Source organism: Myotis daubentonii, chromosome 12, assembly GCF_963259705.1.
Source record: "Myotis daubentonii chromosome 12, mMyoDau2.1, whole genome shotgun sequence".
In the NCBI taxonomy this organism is placed as follows: Eukaryota; Metazoa; Chordata; class Mammalia; order Chiroptera; family Vespertilionidae; genus Myotis; species Myotis daubentonii.
The window spans coordinates 26828888-26847411 of NC_081851.1; the positions used below are offsets into that span (position 1 = coordinate 26828888).

Here is an 18524-nt window from a genome sequence, read left to right on the forward strand (position 1 = left end):
AGGTTTACAGTCATGAACATGTGAAACATCGTTTCTTCTTGTATTATTCTCTATTAATTATTGTATTATTTTTCCACATGAACAACTATAACCCTACTTTTGCCTCACCCTGTATAGAAAGGATTATAAAAAATGTTTCTCAATTATGTGTATATTCTCTCCCCCCCCTTTCTTTTAAAAAAAGAAACATATGATTCATTTTCTTCAATCAATAAAGTAAAACCTGCTAATGACAGAATGTGGCAGATACAGAAGAATGGGAAGAAGAAGAGCATGACTCATTGCTTTCCTCATAGAGACAATCACTGTTAATCAAAGACACCAGAAATGCAATGTCAGAACTAAAGTCTATAGACCTCACCCTTCTCTGTGCCTCTTGCCCAAGATCCATGAAAAGGTTTCTCACTTCTTACTCAAGATTTGGGGGTTACATGTAAGACCTAATGGTAAAACTACTTCCTGGTTTATCTCAGGTCTCACACTTTCTAATCTCTGGAGGAGCCCCAATAGTCAGCATTAGATTCTTTTAAGGATCCTCTATGGGAACATGTCCTTTATGCTGATCTATAGCCCCTCCCTTCAGAGGGCTCAGCCATCAGTACAAGAAGGCTAGACACAGGTCAGAGTATAAAGTGTTCACTGAAGAGGGTGAACTCCTGAGGAAGATCTCTATGAAACAAAGTTGGAAAAAATTGTGGTTTTTCCCCCCTACCAGTGGCTTTATGATTTCACGGATAATTCTTCATCTTAGAATACATATATAGAAACCTAAACGCAATTAAATCAAGCTAAAAAGCTGAAGTATAAGAAAGGGATGGTATGGGAACAAAGTGCAATCAGTGTGGGTGAGTTTTCTGTTTTGCGGTGGGATGATCTGAAGTAGAATCAAATAAAAGGGAGGTGTGTGCCACAAGAAAAGGTATCAAGGAGTCTTCAAGCAACAGTGTTTTTCTACAACTAGGCGGTTATTGTGGCCAGACTCTGAAGGTGGCCCCCAAGATCTGTTGTTCACAACCTTGTGTGATCCTCTGACCTTGAGTGCTGGGTGCTTGCCTACAGCCACGGAGAACATGGCAAAGGTACCAGGATGCGCACAGTTATGTGTGTATTCATCTTGCTGGGGGTCTTTCTCTACCTTGCTAGATTGATGAAGCGAGTCATCATGCTGGGGAAAGTGCACATAGAAAAAAACCCAGGGCAACAGGAAGGATCTGAGGATGGCCTCCAGAGCACAGCTAGCAAGACACTGAGGCCCTTAATCCCAGAGTTGCAAGGAAATCATTTCTGCCAGCAACCCGAGTGAGCTTGAAAGTGTATCCTTTCTTAGTTGAACCGGTGATGAGAACCCAGGCCGGGACCACAGCTTCACTGAACTCTTGTGAAGTCCAAACTAGGAGACCCAGTTAAGCCACACCCGAACTACTGACCCACAGAAACTAGGCAATAATAAATGCATATTATTTTATGCCACTGAGTGTGTGGTATTTTGTTTCATAGCAATAATGACTAATACAAGGGTGGTAGGATAATCTTGGAAAGAAGGGCTCCAACAGATTTGAATTTTCCTTACATTCTGAACATAATAAGATGTCATCAATGAAATATTACATCTAAATGATGTCTTATTTAAGTGACTGAACAAATGATTTCTAAGGTTCAGTGACCCTCCAGTTCTCTGAGACCCTGAACTGAACTTATCCTTACTCACCAGTGTTTGATTAAATAAAGCAACTTGTTTCTGCCATTCATCCACTCGAGTTTTCAGTGGCCCAACATAACGTGACGAGGCAATGGTGTTGATATTGATGGTGCTGTCATCAAGAAGGACCTATAAAGAAAGAAGAAGAAAATGATGCAACATCATGTGCTTGTGCTCTCAAATATAATTACAGGTATTTAGCCCCAAGAGTCTATTTAAAATCTTGCTTCTTGAACGAATAGCTTAGCCGGACATATTGGTACCTCCCCATCCACTTTCCCTCCATATCCTATTTGCTATGGCTTACAACCCAGTATCATGTCCTCTCAAATGCCATAAAAGGTTGTCTGATTGCCAAATCTTTGCTGTTTCTGTAATTATTATTGGCATTTGTTTTGGTTTGGTTCAACTCTCTTCTCTCTCTCACTCTAAAGTATTTGGCACCTTCTTAACACTCTTTAGTCATCCAGGCCTTTATTTCTCAAAGTACTCAAAACTAGAAAAAGAGAGAAAAATTATCTGTCTTCTCTAACCAATGAAACACCACTTTCCCTCAATTATCTTTAGGAAGAGGAAATTTAGATTAATTCACATCAAGCTCTGAATGATTACAGAGAGTTTTCCCTCTACCTCCAACCCCACTTCTCCCCCTTACACTATAGCAACTCTCACAGAACATAGGCATTTTAAAAAAAAAGTCTGTTAATTTAAAGGATTTCAGTTGCTTTATTTAAATTATAAACTTCTTGAGAGCAAAAGCCCCATCACCTAGCATCACTTGGCCTTATATTGATCGACTTTCATCTTGAGTCTGCTCTCCCATCCACTATCCAGAGTAACATCTGAACTTGCTCTACCAGCCGATACCTGGCAAAGCCATTTCATCTCCAGTTCTGGCCTGGGTACAACCTAATAGACCGGGGTTTTGCTTTTTAAATTGAGCTGTAAGACCCAGATCTCTTTGCTAAACAAATGTGTCTTTGGATTTTAAGTCACTAAGAATATTCCAAACACACAGAATATAGAGCATGGCCATGCACTCCTACTCTCAGAAAATTCAAATGAATTTAGCTTCTCGGTGTGCTATAAACCTGAAATACCCTTTCATGTTTCTTTTAAATGGTTTGAAGTGCCCTTCATTCTCATCTATGTCTATCAAATCCCATACTCTTCCTTCCTAATTAAAATTTTCTTATTTAATAACTCATATTCCATTTCTCTATCATAATCTCCCATAAAAGATTTAGAACTAGTTCTGGCCAGAACATTCACCATAAATTTTCAATAACCCAGTTACCCACCTGTATGTCATCTGTGCCACCTAGGATAAATACATCTTTGGTGTCTCGGTGAGGGAGAACGACAAACTCAGTTGTTTTCCATGAATCCTCCACCTTAGAAAGAATTCAAGTCTTAGGAAATCTAAGTTCATTTATGTTTAGGTACTTAATAAATGCATGTGAAATGAAATAGGTGAAAGGGACATAATAATCCCATTCTCCTCCTTTACAACTTTTAAAATCCTTAAAAAATCCTTTTTTCAGCTAAATAACCCTGCTTTGCTTAATTTTAATGACCGATGTTAATACATATGAATAATTTGTGATACTTTAATGTGTATTTCCTATCACTTTGTGTTTTAATTAAAAGGAAAAAATCATTTTACACATTTGATTAGTAAGTATGTGTGAATTTTTAGGGAAAAGAGGTTAAGTATACTAAATAGAGAACTTTTTTAAACATCTTTTGAAGTATTTCACATAGTCTTTTCTAGTAGTTTGAAAGAATGTATTTTGATGTAAAAGATATTCTTTGGTAATTGGTTTTTTTATGTAAGCATGCAAATTTCAAACTTTGTTTATGTTGGGCTATAAGCTTAGTAGAAGGAAGATGTTTATAATTGTGATAACAATAATAATGATGATAAATATAAGGAAACAATAGAAGGACAATTGATAACGAGAGGGTGAAAGCTGCACTGTTGAAAAATCTATCTAGATAACCCAAAAGTTGGTGATATGAAAACCTTTCCTTACCTGATCTGAAAGATATATGTTTTTCATATTTACCTTTTTAAGAATGATTTCTAAGGAAGATTCTCCAGAAGCCTGTCCTGAAATGTCCTGGATTTCTTGGGCAAAGTCAAAAACATGCAACTCGGAGAGCTTCTCCAAGGTTAATGGAGTTTCAAGGTCCAGTAGGGTGGCATCCACTGTGTGTTCAATAGCTGCCCAATGTCTAGCCTTCAAAGTTGGGTTCCTCAAGTCAATGATAACTGGCAGCTGGAAAACAAACACGCTCAAAGGCACCATGCTTTTTATCTTAAAAGCACAGCTTTTAATCCGAGAATGTAGAGATCTGGAAAGAACATCACTTACACTCTTACAACAAAGAAAAATCTGAACAAACTTCAAATTAATGACTTGTATCGAACCCATCAGAAACCTAAATTGCAGGTCAAGGAACTAACTCAAACTTGTCGTCCCCACAGTTTACTCCACAGCAAGAAACAGAACCTGAGAGTTTGATTATCTAGGACACTTGCCCTGGGATGCCACTTAAGTGAGTTGGAAGACTCAGTTAAGTTTTAAAAATAAATTGTTAAAGACTGAGTGTGGGGTAGCATGAGAGGGTGAAGTACCCAGCAGCTACACATATAGAGGTGTTCATAGAAAAGATTGGGGAGACTCTTCAGAAAGCCTACCTTATGGTGCTGGCAGGAGAAGGAAACAGCAGCCACTATTGTAACTAACCATTAAACTCCCCTAGCTTCCTTCTGGTACCAAAGCCTTCATGTCAGAGAAGGGAGGAACAAAAACTCTCACCTAAGATATTGGTGATAACTCACTGTAGGTATTTATAAACATTTGGAGAAACGGAACAGGAAAAGAAAAAGGCTCTACCCATAGGGGAGGGACAGAAATACACTTCAGGCTCCTAACTACAGGTAGCGGGGGCGGGGGGGGAGGCAGGAATACTTAGGAAAGTAAGAACTCTGAGAACAAGGGACACAATGCCTTGTTAAGATAGAGCTTACTCAGAATATGAGGGACTGCCCCTTTCATTTCTTCTACCAGGCTAACAAGTATTGAGTGGAAAAAACAGTGGAGTACAGAGTGGAAAACTATAAGAGACAGATTCTTTCTGGGCACAATACAAAGTGAGGCCACAAAGTCAGGGGGAAATGGAAACAATGATCTTTGGCAAACCAGATCAAACCCCACAGACAAGGTGTCAGTAGGACAATTTAAAGGCTATGGTATACTGAAGGCAGCTATAGGAACATCAAACCTCAAATGTACCCCAGTTCCTACCTAGATGTAACGTAACGTGCCACACAAAACGCCAAGTGGAAGGAAAGGCATTACTTACTATATTACACAAATCTAAAAATGTTGGCTTGTAACCAAAATTTAAGTAGTATATTAAAAAACAAGACAAACATGCATCCAAGAGACAAAAAAACAATCAGAACCAGACTCAGATATGACACGTTAGCATTAACAGACAGGGATTATAAAAGAAGTGTGATTAATGCCCTGACCAGTGTTTCACAGTGGTTAAAGCGTCAGCTCTCACACTGATGGGTCAACAGGTTTGATTTCTGGTCAAGGGTACCTACCTAGGTTGCAGGTTCCATCCCAGACCTTAGTCAGAGTACATGCGGGAGGGAACCAATTCATGTGTCTCTTTCACATCGATGTTTCTCTCTCTCTCTCCCCCCCCTCCCCCTCCCTGCCTCCCTCCCTTCCTGTCTACCTAAAAGTCAATGGAAAGTTTCCTGGGGTGAAGATAAATAAATAAATAAATAAATAAATAAAATTTAAAAAGTAAGTGTGATGAATATATTAATGGTTTTAATAGGAAAGGTAGACAACATGCAACATGAGATGGGAAATGTTAATACGAAGATGGAAATTATAATTAAACAGATGTTAAATATAAAAAAGATAGTAAGAGAGATAAGGAGAGCCTTTGATGAACTTGACACAGCTAAGGAATCAGTGAACATGAAGATAAATGAGTAGAAATTCCCCAAACTAATACACAGAGAAAAATTAGTGTCTCCTTCCTCCCCCACGAAAACCTGCAACCTAATATGCAGAAGCTGTGGCACAATATTAGACGGTCTAAAACACGTGTATAAAAATTCCAGAAGAATAAGAGATAGAAAACAGAGAAAAAGAGATATTTGAAGAAATAACAGTTACATTGCATTTTTTTAAAAATTAAAGACAGATACCAAACCAGAGATCCAAAAAATTTAGAGAAAACCAAGCAGAATAAATACAAACCATAAAAACTGCAACAACAACAAAATGACATCAACACACCTAGGCATATTGCATTACAAGCTGCCAAAAAACAAGGAAAAGATAAAATCTTGAAGGCGGCCAGACAGAAAAAAACATGTTATCCACAGAAAATCAAGAAAAAGAACTGCAGCTGATTTCTTGTTAGAAACCATACAAGCAAGAAGATAATGAAAGGATACTTTTAAGTTTATGAAAACAAAACAAAACGTGTCAGTTCAGAATTATATACCCAGTGAAAACATCGCTCAAAAAAATTAACGACTTTCTTAAAAACAGAAATTTAGGGAATTCATTGTTAGCATATCTACTCAGTAAGGAATATTAAAGAAAGTTCTTCAGGCAGAATGAATATGCTGAGTCAGAACCTTACATCCATACAAAGAAAAAAAGAACATTGGAAATGGAATAAAGGTAAATTTTTTTTCCTTCTTTATTATTTAAAAGCTAACTATCTAAAACAAAAATAATGACAGTATATTGTGTTTGCTGTATATGTAAAGACAGAACACATCACATTAGCAAAAACATTAGATAATCAACTGTAGTAATGTACACAATGGAATATTACTCAGCAATAAAAATTAATGAACTATTGCTTCATGTAACAACATAGAGGGATTTTTAAAATTCTAATTAGGCCTGCAGAGATCTGGCCAAAACTGGCTCTCTGACATCCCACGAGGGCTCCTGGATTTCAAGAGGGCATAGGCCAGGCGGTGGGACCCCACTGGTGCACAAATCTGTGCACTGGGCCTCCAGTTATGAATAATGTTGCTATGAACATTCATATACAAATTTTCGTGTGAACATGTTTTCAGTTCTCTTAGGTATATACCCAGTGGCGTGACTTGGTAAATTAAGTTTATGTTGGTTTGAGAAACTGCCAAACCAATGAGGCTGTACTGCTTTATAATTTCACCAGAAAATATGATGCTTCTAACTCCTCCAGATCCTTGCCTATAATCTGTCTTTCTGATCACAGTCATCCTTGTGGGTACAAAGTCGTATCTTATTGTGGCTTTAATTTGTCCTTTCCTGATAACTAATGATGTTCAGCATATTTTTATGTATCTTCTTTGGGGAAATGTCTATTAAATCCTTTGCCCATTTTAAAGGATTTTTTCTTTTACCTTTTTTATTTTTGAGTTATAAGAGTATGTTATGCATTCTGGATATGAGTGCATAGCTTATATACATTTTTCTAAGTGAATGAGGTCAGACTCAAAAGCCTCCATATTGTATCATTCAATTTATATCCTATTCTGCAAAAGAAAAGACTATAGGGTCAGAAAACAGATCAGTGGTTGCCTGGGGTTGGGACTGAAGATGGAGCAACTGCAAAGGGAAAACATAAGGGAATTTGGCGGGGCGGGGTGGGGGGGGGGTGTGATGGGAGTATTCTGTACAATACTATTGTGCTGGCTACATGACTTTTCCCATAAAATGCCATAAAAAATGAGTTTTACTGTATGCAAGTTTACTGTATGCAAGTTCCAGGATTTCCAAGGAACAAAAGATGGAATGCAGACGGTGACAAGTGAATATTTTTAAAATTATATGTTAAAAGCACACTAAAGGCAATAAAGAAACTGACATAAGTAACCTTTAAGAACTGTTTTGACTAGATATTGCAAGGTTAAAGGAGAAAAAACTACAAAAACACTCTTTTCAAGAGGGAACATTTGCTTCACATTGTGCCCGAAGCTTTGCTTACTCTTTCTACTCATGTCTTCTTTCAGTCCTTTATCTCTTTTTTTGCTTAAAAGAATAAAAAATAATTTCCCTTTTCCTTCCCATTACAGGCGCTGGTTTAGCAGTGACAGGTTTCAAAGAGCCAGCCCTGCCCACCTACTGCTGAGCTTCCCAAGCTCCCTCACATCATGGCACATCTGGAAAAAGGGCATATCTGCTTGGGGCAGAGCTGTCAATGGACAAGGCTGCCCTGGCCTTGTCCTGCCGTCTATAGGCTGAGTGGGTGGGGAAACACTCTCACTCTGAATGCCACTTCAAGCCATGGGATTCAGCTGCATGATTCGGCCAGTTGCAGACAGGGCGGCCGACTGTTCCTCCTCAATAATGGAGTTTGTCTGTTCTTTCCTCTCTGCGTGCAGAGCAGTTCCCGATGTCAGTATTACTGGCATGGAGCAATATTACTGATTGGAGTTTTGGAAACAATTTCTACCGAACTTACCTTTTCTTTCATTTTTTCCACCTTAGATTTTAGCTGGGGCACTACACTGTTGGGTGGTAAGCCTTTTTCCAGTTGAGTCACAAATTTGGCATATTTAGAGACTTGACTGTTTAGGGATTCCGGATCCAGGCTGTCAAATTTGGACTATGAAAATTAAAGGAAAAAAAGAAGTTAAGATATAAGATAATGGGCTAGATTGAAACAGCGGAATTTTTTGCTTTATTCAGATTTTCCAGTAGCAACATTGTTAATCCAACTCAACTCTATACTTTTTTGGAAATGGCTTTACTTATTGAGATTTCCAATAGTCTATCGGGCATATTTATTATTCTTTTCATGTCCTTGTCTCCTATATCAACACATTATTACAAGTCCTCTAATTTATTCCTGAGGACCAAACCTTGTAAGGAGATATACAGCAAATTTTTACTCTTTCTAACTATAAATATCTCACCTAGTATTCTCCAATTGTTTGATTATATGCCCCTTTAATATAAAGGATTTAAAGATGTCCCAACATATTCACGCATCTTTAAAAATATTTCAGTTATATAAACATAAGTGTACACATATATTGAAATGTCAGATGGTCATAGGGACCGAGGCATCAGAAAATTTGTAAAACTTTCATTTTTTCCCCCCAGATTCAACATTTTCTTTCTAACCCCTAATAGGTCTTTTTGTGCATTTTTTATGAATTCTTGCCACTTTGGGAGCCACTGTCCTCATCTTTGGGGGTTATCAGAAAACTCTCTAAGCTTCTTTATTCCTCAGGAGCTTCTACTTCTGAGGTAAGTGACAAGTGAGTTATAGGAGAGCACTTAAAAGTCTCTGCTATTATAGCAGATGTTTGCTTGTTTTCTGTTTTCCTCACCAAAGGTAAGTCCTATGATGGTTTGGACTTTGTCCTCTTTATTTCCCACTGGTATCCCCTATCTGGAGAACATATCCTATGTCACTGTTATTTAACCCAGACCTATGACTTCTAGTTATAGGTATCAGCACTGGCAGGATGAATGAGCAAGTGTAAAAGAGTATTTGTGAAGTTGGTGGCATTTCTAACACGTCCATTTCACAATTGAAAGTATAGATGGTCATGTTAAATTTAAATATAAAGATAGAACCTAGAAACCAAATTCTATTTTACTTGGCCCCCTAACTAACTTAATTTACTTTTGAGCTCTCCAAGGAAGAGCCCAAATTTCATCGCTCTGATTTCACTCTATTACAGTGAACAAATAGCTTCCTTTTCTTTTTCTTTTTTTTGAAGGACAATAAAAACAGAACCTAAGCTAGCAGGAACCTGAAGTGCACAGATCCCCAGGAAAAACCTACAATCCTCAGGAACACTTGGGTGCACTGGATCACGACAGCACTGGCTCAAAACCCACAAAGCAGTCAAGGTCCCCTGGTGCTCTCTTCAGTGAGCCTCCTTCCACGGGGGACCCGAGGAGCTGCCTTCCCATCATGCATTATGCTATGAAGTACAGTGACAGAAAGACCTCTGTGCTTTTCACTGGAAAAATTACAGTAATCCCCATAACATAACCTTGCATATTTCACCAAAATTGTTTAACAATTATAATTGATGTAAAGATTTTAAGTTTCATTAAAACAAACATGATTTAAGAATTGAGAGTTTTTTTGTTTTGTTTTTGGTTTTGTTTGTTTGTTTGTTTGTTTGTTTTTACCTGTAACCAGTCTTGGTAGAGTTGATCCCATTCGGACATAGAATCCCAGAGTAATTGTTTGAGCTTCACTTCAGCACTCACTACTTCCAAATCTTCAAACTTAGAAACTTCCACCTTTAAATATGTAATAAACAAAATGCACTCTTTAATTTTCAGATATAAATACCTGTTATCCTCCTATTAATAATTCTTGATACAGTGACTAAGCAAAATATGTGGGGAACCCTAACTGGGGAAAAGAATGAGAGAGAAACAAACGAAGAAAAACACACACATGTAAATTCCAATTTCCATTTGAGTGACAAAATATAACTCTTTATATATATTTCCTTAGAATGAAAATATCCATGGATCACAAGGGTCCCGTGGGCATTGTTCCTCAAGTTGGGTCATACATGCCTATACATGCTTGGCCTTTTTTGGAAAACAGATGAATCTTCAGACAGTGAGACTGACTCCCTTTAGGGCTGAGCTGATAGAAGAGGAAGAAGATGTTTGCACAGGAGCTGGTGGAGGGAATGGGGTGATTTAAGATGAGGAGGACCAACTTGTCTCTTGCCTCTTTTTAACCCCACTGGCTGTCTACGAATCCTATAGAGAGAAACGCTGCTGAGGGGACGTCTGAAGCTGTTTTCCTGAAGTGTTTTAAAGACTGCCTTGGCTCAGAGGTGGGGAACCTCCAGGGAAGTCACTTGCACTGAAATTGTGAGCCCCCACCCCCGCTAAGGTAGGGCTTTGAATTCTTCAGCCAACAGCAGCAGCATACATGGATCTATGTCAGAGGTGGGCAACCCCTGGCACGCGTGCCAAACATGGCACGCCAGTAACTTTTGCTGGCACGCGAAACCCTCTTTTATAATCTTCCATTTACAATTTTTTTCTTAATATCGACTTTTTTATTTTTCAGATAAATTCAGTGTAGGTGCATCTTAAATAAATAAATAATTTTACATAACAAGTTTATCTTAAAGACCATAGACATGGACTGACGAGAGAGGGGAAGAGCAATTTCAATAGTGTCGAAAACGAACTATTGAGGACTTGGAATGCCGTTCCAGAAAATTTTTCCTGTTTTAAAAAACTTTGCAGCAGCGTTACTCTCCATGTTTTCATCCACATGCGCTTGTGAATCTTTGTTCTCAGGATGAATTTTGTTAAGTCTAGTAACAGGAGTAGCCTGACGGATGAAAGTAGTAGCTCGTGCATATCTCTGAAGATCACGAAATATAAACCTGATGTAAAATCTCTGTCACCAGTGATGCAGCAGCAAAAGTCCCACTGATAATATCAAACGGAGTCATAAAGTTTTCTGTTGGACTATCAGTGTACATGTATACATTAAAAAATAAACGTTATTTTTCATCATCGTATACTGTGTTTTTGTCGCTCGAATGAATTTTATTATTTCTTCAAGGTTCTTCACATATGTACACCTTAAGAGATATCAAGTAGGCATAACATGTTCTCAAAAAATTAGGGTTGGCACGCAGAAGAATTTTGAGTCAGAGATTTTGCTGGTTTTGGCACACACTCACAAAAAGGTTGCCCACCCCTGATCTATGTTCATAGTAACGCTGTTGAAAGTGCTTGTGCATCAGTGTCATTTCTGTGGACATGTTTTAAAAACACATGTAGACTGACAGCTCTCAAAGGGAAGGGGGGAGGAGGGCAGGAAGAGACTAGCCAAAGAACTTATATGCGTATATGCATAGTCCATGTGTTACAGGATTCCAGGGCAGGAGGAATAGAGAAACTGAGGCAGGAAAGTTAAAACCAGGCCAAACGTATGGGGCAATTTGCAGCCAGCTATTAACTAACCAGCCATTATCTTCCCCAGAGCACCAGAGCAAATGGTTTAAAAACCTCCCTAATGAGAGAATACAGAAAGGGATGGAGGAAGGGGAAGGGGGAAAAAAGGGCAGTTTTACCCCCTAAGCAGAGAAGCCAGCAATCTCAAGGCTTGGCGAGATAAAATTACCAAGTGCTTCTCATGAATTCTGGGAAGGCCACAACAATGTAAAAAAAGGGGACCTTGAGAATTAATCTGCACCACAATAGTCAGCAGAGGAATTCCGAAGCCTATAGACAGGAGGGCATGTAATCCCTCAGACCCCCACCCAACCTGCTCTTCAGGCGAGCTGAGAGCCCATCTGCTTCATAAGCCAGTGTATAGGTTTGCTTGCTGTGCTTTTGCTTTTTTCAATAAAGATGCATGCTTTAATTGCTTTAATTAGTTGGCTTTTCACAATGCAGTGAAGGTCCCTCGTATAAATTCATTTATGTGAGAATACGTGGACCGAGGTTGGGGACAGCCCTCTCCCACTGGCTCAGGGGGCTGTCCTGTAACAGGTCTCTGGTGGCCGTGAGAGGTGTCTCTAACACAGTGGTTCTCAACCTTCTGGCCCTTTAAATACAGTTCCTCATGTTGTGACCCAACCATAAAATTATTTTCGTTGCTACTTCATAACTGTAATGTTGCTACTGTTATGAATCATAATGTAAATATCTGATATGCAGGATGGTCTGTGAAAGGGTCATTCGACTGCCAAAGGGGTCGACCCACAGGTTGAGAACCCGTGCTCTAACACCTGGACACAGACAATATTTAGGTAAAGGCCTGGGCGGAGGGAGAGCCAGGTGGAGGGGGACAAAGGGAGGAAATGGGGACATCTATAATACTCTCAGTAATAAAAATAAATTCAAAAAAATAAGAACACACGTAGAGCTGTCATTACCTTGAAATTTTTCTGGTAAGACTTATATTGAAATGCGCGTTTCTGAAGATCATCCAGAACTAACTGCAGCTCAGTCAGTTGGGACTTTATTTTGTCTTGGTCGGCATTAATATCCAAAATCTGGGGATCCTGTAAAATTAAGGCAGCTTTTGAGTAGCGGTTCCTGCTTTTTGATGTAGACCATTGCAATAAATTAACAAACATTTTCAAAACATATTTTTCAAATTCTCTTCTCACTCTGCTTTTTATAAAATATGTTAAAATGATGGCTTTACCTGAATTGTAATGCAACACATATGTATTATAAAAACTATGGAAATGCATTAAAAATCTTATCCATGGGAATAACAATGATCTATACTAATAAAGGGGTAATATGCTAATTAGACCGGAAGACCTTCCAGAAGTCCTTCTGGACAAAGCCATGGTGGCAGGGCCGAGGCAGAGGCGGTTAGGGGCAATCAGGCCAGGAAGGGAGGGCAGTTGGGGGCAAGCAGGCTGGCAGGGGGTACGATCAGGCCGGCAGGGGGGACAGTTGGGGTCAAGCAGGCTGGCAAGGGGGGGCAGTTGGGGGCAAGCAGGCTGGCAGGCAGAGTGGTTAGGGGCAATTAGGCAGGCAGGCACGTGAGTGATTAGGAGCCAGTGGTCCTGGATTGCGAGAGGGATGTCCCACTGCCTGTGGGATCAGGCCTAAACCAGCAGTGGGACATCCCCTGAGGGCTCCCAGATTGGAGAGGGTGTAGGCCGGGCTGAAGGACACCCCCCCCCATGCACAAATTTCGTGCACCAGGCCACTAGTTTTAAATAATACCTAATATATTTTCCTTCATTTGCTTTCATGTCCTACACTTCTTCCACAAATGTGACTTCAGGTAAGGAGAGGTGAGTGCAATAGAGAAAAGCAGGAAGAGACTATAATACAAGGAAAATTCTCATTTTATAAAAAAAAAAATAAATAGAAAGCCTTTGAATTCTGAGAGGGAGGAAGAGAGAACATAAAGAATAAATGGTCAGACATGTTTTCTGGCTGACCTGGTGGGTGGAAGCCCCATCCCGTGAACAGGAATGGAAAAATTTAGGAACAAAGTAGAAACACCTAACCAGGTTTGGGAGACTCTGAGGCAACTGAGGAATCACAGCGGTCATAGCCGTGGCGTGGGGAGGCCAACGATCCCATCCCCGATACAGCATGTCCCTGCACTCAAAATGGCAACATGTTCTTGGTTAGAAAAAGCGAAGGGAGATGTCCAAGGAGGAAGGGGCTTGGGTTGGCGCTCTGGTGCCTCCTGGCTGGGAGTGGCATGCAGGGGATCGTGGACTCCTTATGGCCTTGATGCTGGCAGGGGCATTGCTGAAAGCACTGCTGGACAGAGGAACTCTGAGGTCAGGATTAGGAAGTCACAGATTGAGACTGCAGGCTATGGCAGAAATGGCGGAATGCAGCAGAAGGGGCTAGCATGGCACCGAAAGAACCAGGAAGGACCCTGAGCTGGCAGCTGCCCGGGACCCCCAACCCCAGCCAACCTGCACTGGAAGCCCTGTGTTCCAGAGGGCAGCACGTGGACCAGACACCCCTCCGCTCCATCCACGGGGAGGAAATGCAGATTTCCCCTGATGGAGCTGCAGGGGGGAGGGGAGGGGAGCAAGGGTGAAGACCTGCTTGACAGGGAGTTCCAATTTTGAGTTAAAATCTATGCCAAAAGGGACCAAATAAAAACAAAAGAGACATTTCAAACGGAAATAAATTGTGTGATCATCAACGGCCACATTTAGGTGTTTTCCTCCAATTCCTTTATCAACAGGAGTGGCAGTCGCTGACAGTAAGGTGGTACCGTCTATGGAAATGGTGAAGGTGCAGTTCTTGGCTGGAGTGAGAATGAGTTAATTCCAAACCCTCTGTAGGAGGAGCACTTGCTGGAGAGAACCTCCTCTATCACTTTTGTGTGTGTGCATCATGCTTTTAAAAATGGGCGACTACACATGAAGCACTTGCTGGCACTTCTGCTCTCTCTAGCAACCCATCTATACACATAGGTACTGTTTGTAAACAAAGGGTAATCACTCATACTTTGTATTGCCTGCTCTGTATGGAAAGCAGTATATAGTGCAGCACCTAACCAGGCATTAATCATCGGAAGCAGATTGACTAAGCTTGAAGTCTGGATCCTCCATTTATTATTACTTAACCTCTTTGTGTTTTGGCCTCCTTCTCTATAAAACCGTGACTAATAAAACTTTATCAGTGTTCTGAGGATTAAATTAGTGAAAACATGCAAATGATCCTGGAAGCATTATTCATCATTGCCCAAAACGAACAATCCCAATGTCCATCAACTGTGGATAATTAAATTGTGATATACAATGAAACACTATATAATAATGAACATGGATAATAACCTACATTCACACACAGCAACATGGATGGATCTCAGGAATGAAAATCAAAGGGCATACTACTGTATGATCCTATGTAATTGAAGTTCACAAACAGGCAAGACTAATTTATAGTTTAGAATTCAGGGTAGTGGGTGCATGTGGAGAGGAGGAAAGGGTTAGTGATAAAAGGGGACACTAAAGGAACCAGTAATGTTATAGTTCTTGACATGAGTAGTGGCTACATGATGTGTTCTCTTTCTGATAATTCACTAAGCTGTACAGATATTACAGTTATGTACAGTTTTCTCTGTGTGAAAATACAAAAGTACTTTAGTACCTGACACATAACAAGTACACAATACATGTTAGCTACTTTTACATTCCCACGGTAATGCGTTTAAATGTATATTGTAATCTTTAATGTCTATTTTGTATTCCTTTGGGTACATGTACCCTAACACATTTTACTAATCCTTTGCTGATGACATTGACTTTTTCCCAATTATCCTGATTTGATTATAACTTTATATGGTTCTATACTTTTTTTAAAATATATTTTATTGATTTTTTACAGAGAGGAAGGGAGAGAGATAGAGAGTTAGAAACATCGATGAGAGAGAAACATCGATCAGCTGCCTCCTGCGCATCTCCTACTGGGGATATGCCCACAACCCAGGTACATGCCCTTGACTGGAATCGAACCCGGGACCTTTCAGTCCGCAGGCCAACGACGCTCTATCCACTGAGCCAAACCGGTTTCGGCATGGTTCTATACTTCTGTGATAAGTTTTAGTCAATGTTAAAATGGATCATTACAAAATCAGATGTTCATATATGCGTCAGTTAAGAATCACCCAGATGTCTATTTTAAATTATTAAAAAATTCCCCTTGTAACTTTTGTATAGTAAAATTAGTGCAGGTTAACCAAATAGTCTTCATTATCATTATTGCTTTATATTCTGCCTCTTGCTAAATAGAAATTTTCGAATATGTGGCTAAGAAAACTCATTGTGAAGTAGCTATAAATATGCTAACAAATTGTAAAAACATGCATTTTAGAATAATAAGTACAAGCCAGTATAAATAAAATTCAAGTATTATGTATATACTTTGCTTGCAATGGTCTGAAGTGTATTCAGTACTTGAAGAGAGTTCAGAAATAGAAGTTCAAAGACCATGTTAATTGGTCAGAATAAAGTCATATCAAACAGAAGTAAAATCAGATTAAAATAAAATAGGCTCCCAAAATGGTTCAATTAAAATACAGTAGTCAAACTTTACACATTTTTTTTTTTTGAATCTTCCTTAACTTACCTGTGCTTGCAGCTTGACCTCGTTCACTTCATTGGTTAGATCTTCAAGATCTTTACCCAAATGCAGACAAAATTGCTTAATGCTTGCGTCTCTATCACCTACGGCTTTATCAATGGCATTTCGAACAGCAACAATGGATGGCTTCATGGTTGCAAAGACAGCAAAGTCTTCAGGCTGTGTGGGAACCTGATACTGTTCAATGAGCTTGTACATTTGAATCACCACATTGCCTTCATCTTCAAGGGTTTCGATCTGAAAGGAAACATGGGTTGCTTGTTAAATAATCCGAGTCCTGTTACACCCTGTAGGCCTTGTCTAACACCAGACAGCCTCTGAGCACTGGCTGAGGAGAGCCAGCACATGAAGAGCGTGGGAAACTGGCTGAAGCCTGTCGGGTGATCACTGCTGTCATTGTTACAATACAGGTAATCAGGCCCAGGGGGTAAGCTGTTCAGAGCTGAGCACAGTTAGCCTTATTCTTATGTTTACTTTTCTCCTTTCTCTTTTGTGCCAATATTTAAGGTTTTCAGGGACAACGCGTGCTGTGAGGATGCTCAGCTGTAATATCAGAGCCCCTGGCATATGTGCTGAGCTGTGACTGTCCCAGCCCAGCCATGAGCTGTGGACAGGCCATGTTCCTGCCTGCATAGATTCAGACCTCTAATCTATGATGAGCATCCCACTATCCTTTAATAAAGACTGTTTCTACCTCTAACTGACGACTAAACATCTTCACCTTGATGTCCTACCTTCAGTGGACAGCGTCTTTCCTAATTTTCTGGCAAGGGACTCTCCAATTTTGAGAGAACCCTCCTCCCCCAACTCCGTGATAGGGTTATAGACGAAGCAGCCATGTTCATCTAACTCAGTGGTCCTCAACCTTCCTAATGCCATGACCCTTTAATACAGTTTCTCATGTTGTGGTGACCCCCAACCATAAAATTATTTTCGTTGCTACTTCATAACTGTAATTTTGCTACTGTTATGAATCGTCATGTAAATATCTGATATGCAGGATGTATTTTCATTGTTACAAACTGAACATAATTAAAGCATAGTGATTCATCACAAAAACAATATGTAATTACATATGTGTTTTCCGATGGTCTTAGGCGAACCCTGTGAAAGGGGTGTTCGACCCCCAAAGGGGTCGCGACCCGCAGTTGGCGACCCACAGGTTGAAAACCGCTGAAACTTGACTCAACCTCCTTGGTCACAAGCAGCATCAAATTGGGAGCTGGCAATCTGACATAAGTCTGACCTCTCCTGAATGTGGAAAGAGTTAGACTGTAGCTGTGGGCAGAGGCCATTTGTTTCCACGTGGAGAAGATTGCAGAGAGAGGCTTTCGGAGAAATGGTTCTCAACCTTGGAAAGCTTGTTAAAACACAGATTGTTGAGCGACCCCCCTCCAAGTTTCTGATTCAGAGGCCTAAGGTGGGGCTGAGGAATATGCACTTCTAACAGTTCCCATTGCTACTGCTGCTGCTGGTTTGGGGACCACCCTTTGAGAAATACCGCTCTAGAGTTCTAGGGAGGAGCAGCGATAAAAGATGAAAAGAGAGAGGCCTTCTGATTTCCCTAGGCCAGTGGTCGTCAAACTGCGGCTCGCGAGCCACATGCGGCTCTTTGGCCCCTTGAGTGTGGCTCTTCCATAAAATACCGACTTCTGCGCATGGGCCACGAAGTTTCAATCGCACTGTACGTGTGTGCCTGCACGTGGTATGTGGCTCGCGAGCCGCAGTTTGCCGACCACTGCCCTAGGCTGTACCAGTTCCTAGTTCCTGTCCTTTTTTGTTGTTGTTGTTAATCCTCACCCAAGGATATTTTTTCCATTGATTTTTAGAGAGAGTGGAAGGGATGGAGGGAGAGAGAGAGAGAGGAAGAGAGGAAGAGAGAAAAAGAGAAAGAGAGAAAGAGAAACATTGATGTGAGAGAGACATATTGATTGGTTGCCTCCGCATACTCTCTGACTGGGGGGTAGAGATCAAACCTTCAACATAACCTATTTTAGTCCTTATTTCTAGATCTGCAGAATAAAACTGATCTATACTTCTTATGTTTTTGTGAGAATTTAAAATGTAATGTCTGTAAAAAATGCAATGCAATGGCTGACCAGTAGTAGGAGTCTGAGCAGTGTTAGCTGTCATTGTTGTGTGTAGGGCATCTGCTTACTTTGTCTGAAAGTGTTTCTGATATTTCC

General features: G+C 40.2%; 1 protein-coding gene across 1 annotated transcript in view; it reads right to left on the reverse strand.

Annotated features, from left to right (window-relative positions):
• Positions 1-18524, reverse strand: part of DNAH6 (dynein axonemal heavy chain 6) — a 235511-nt gene that overhangs the window by 153598 nt on the left and 63389 nt on the right. The window contains exons 14-20 of the mRNA XM_059659291.1: positions 16324-16575; positions 12633-12761; positions 9898-10011; positions 8207-8350; positions 3769-3981; positions 3001-3093; positions 1709-1828 (exon numbers count right to left, since the gene is read on the reverse strand). Of these exons, the coding sequence (XP_059515274.1) occupies positions 1709-1828; positions 3001-3093; positions 3769-3981; positions 8207-8350; positions 9898-10011; positions 12633-12761; positions 16324-16575 (1065 nt within the window). The remainder of the gene's footprint in view (positions 1-1708; positions 1829-3000; positions 3094-3768; positions 3982-8206; positions 8351-9897; positions 10012-12632; positions 12762-16323; positions 16576-18524) is intronic.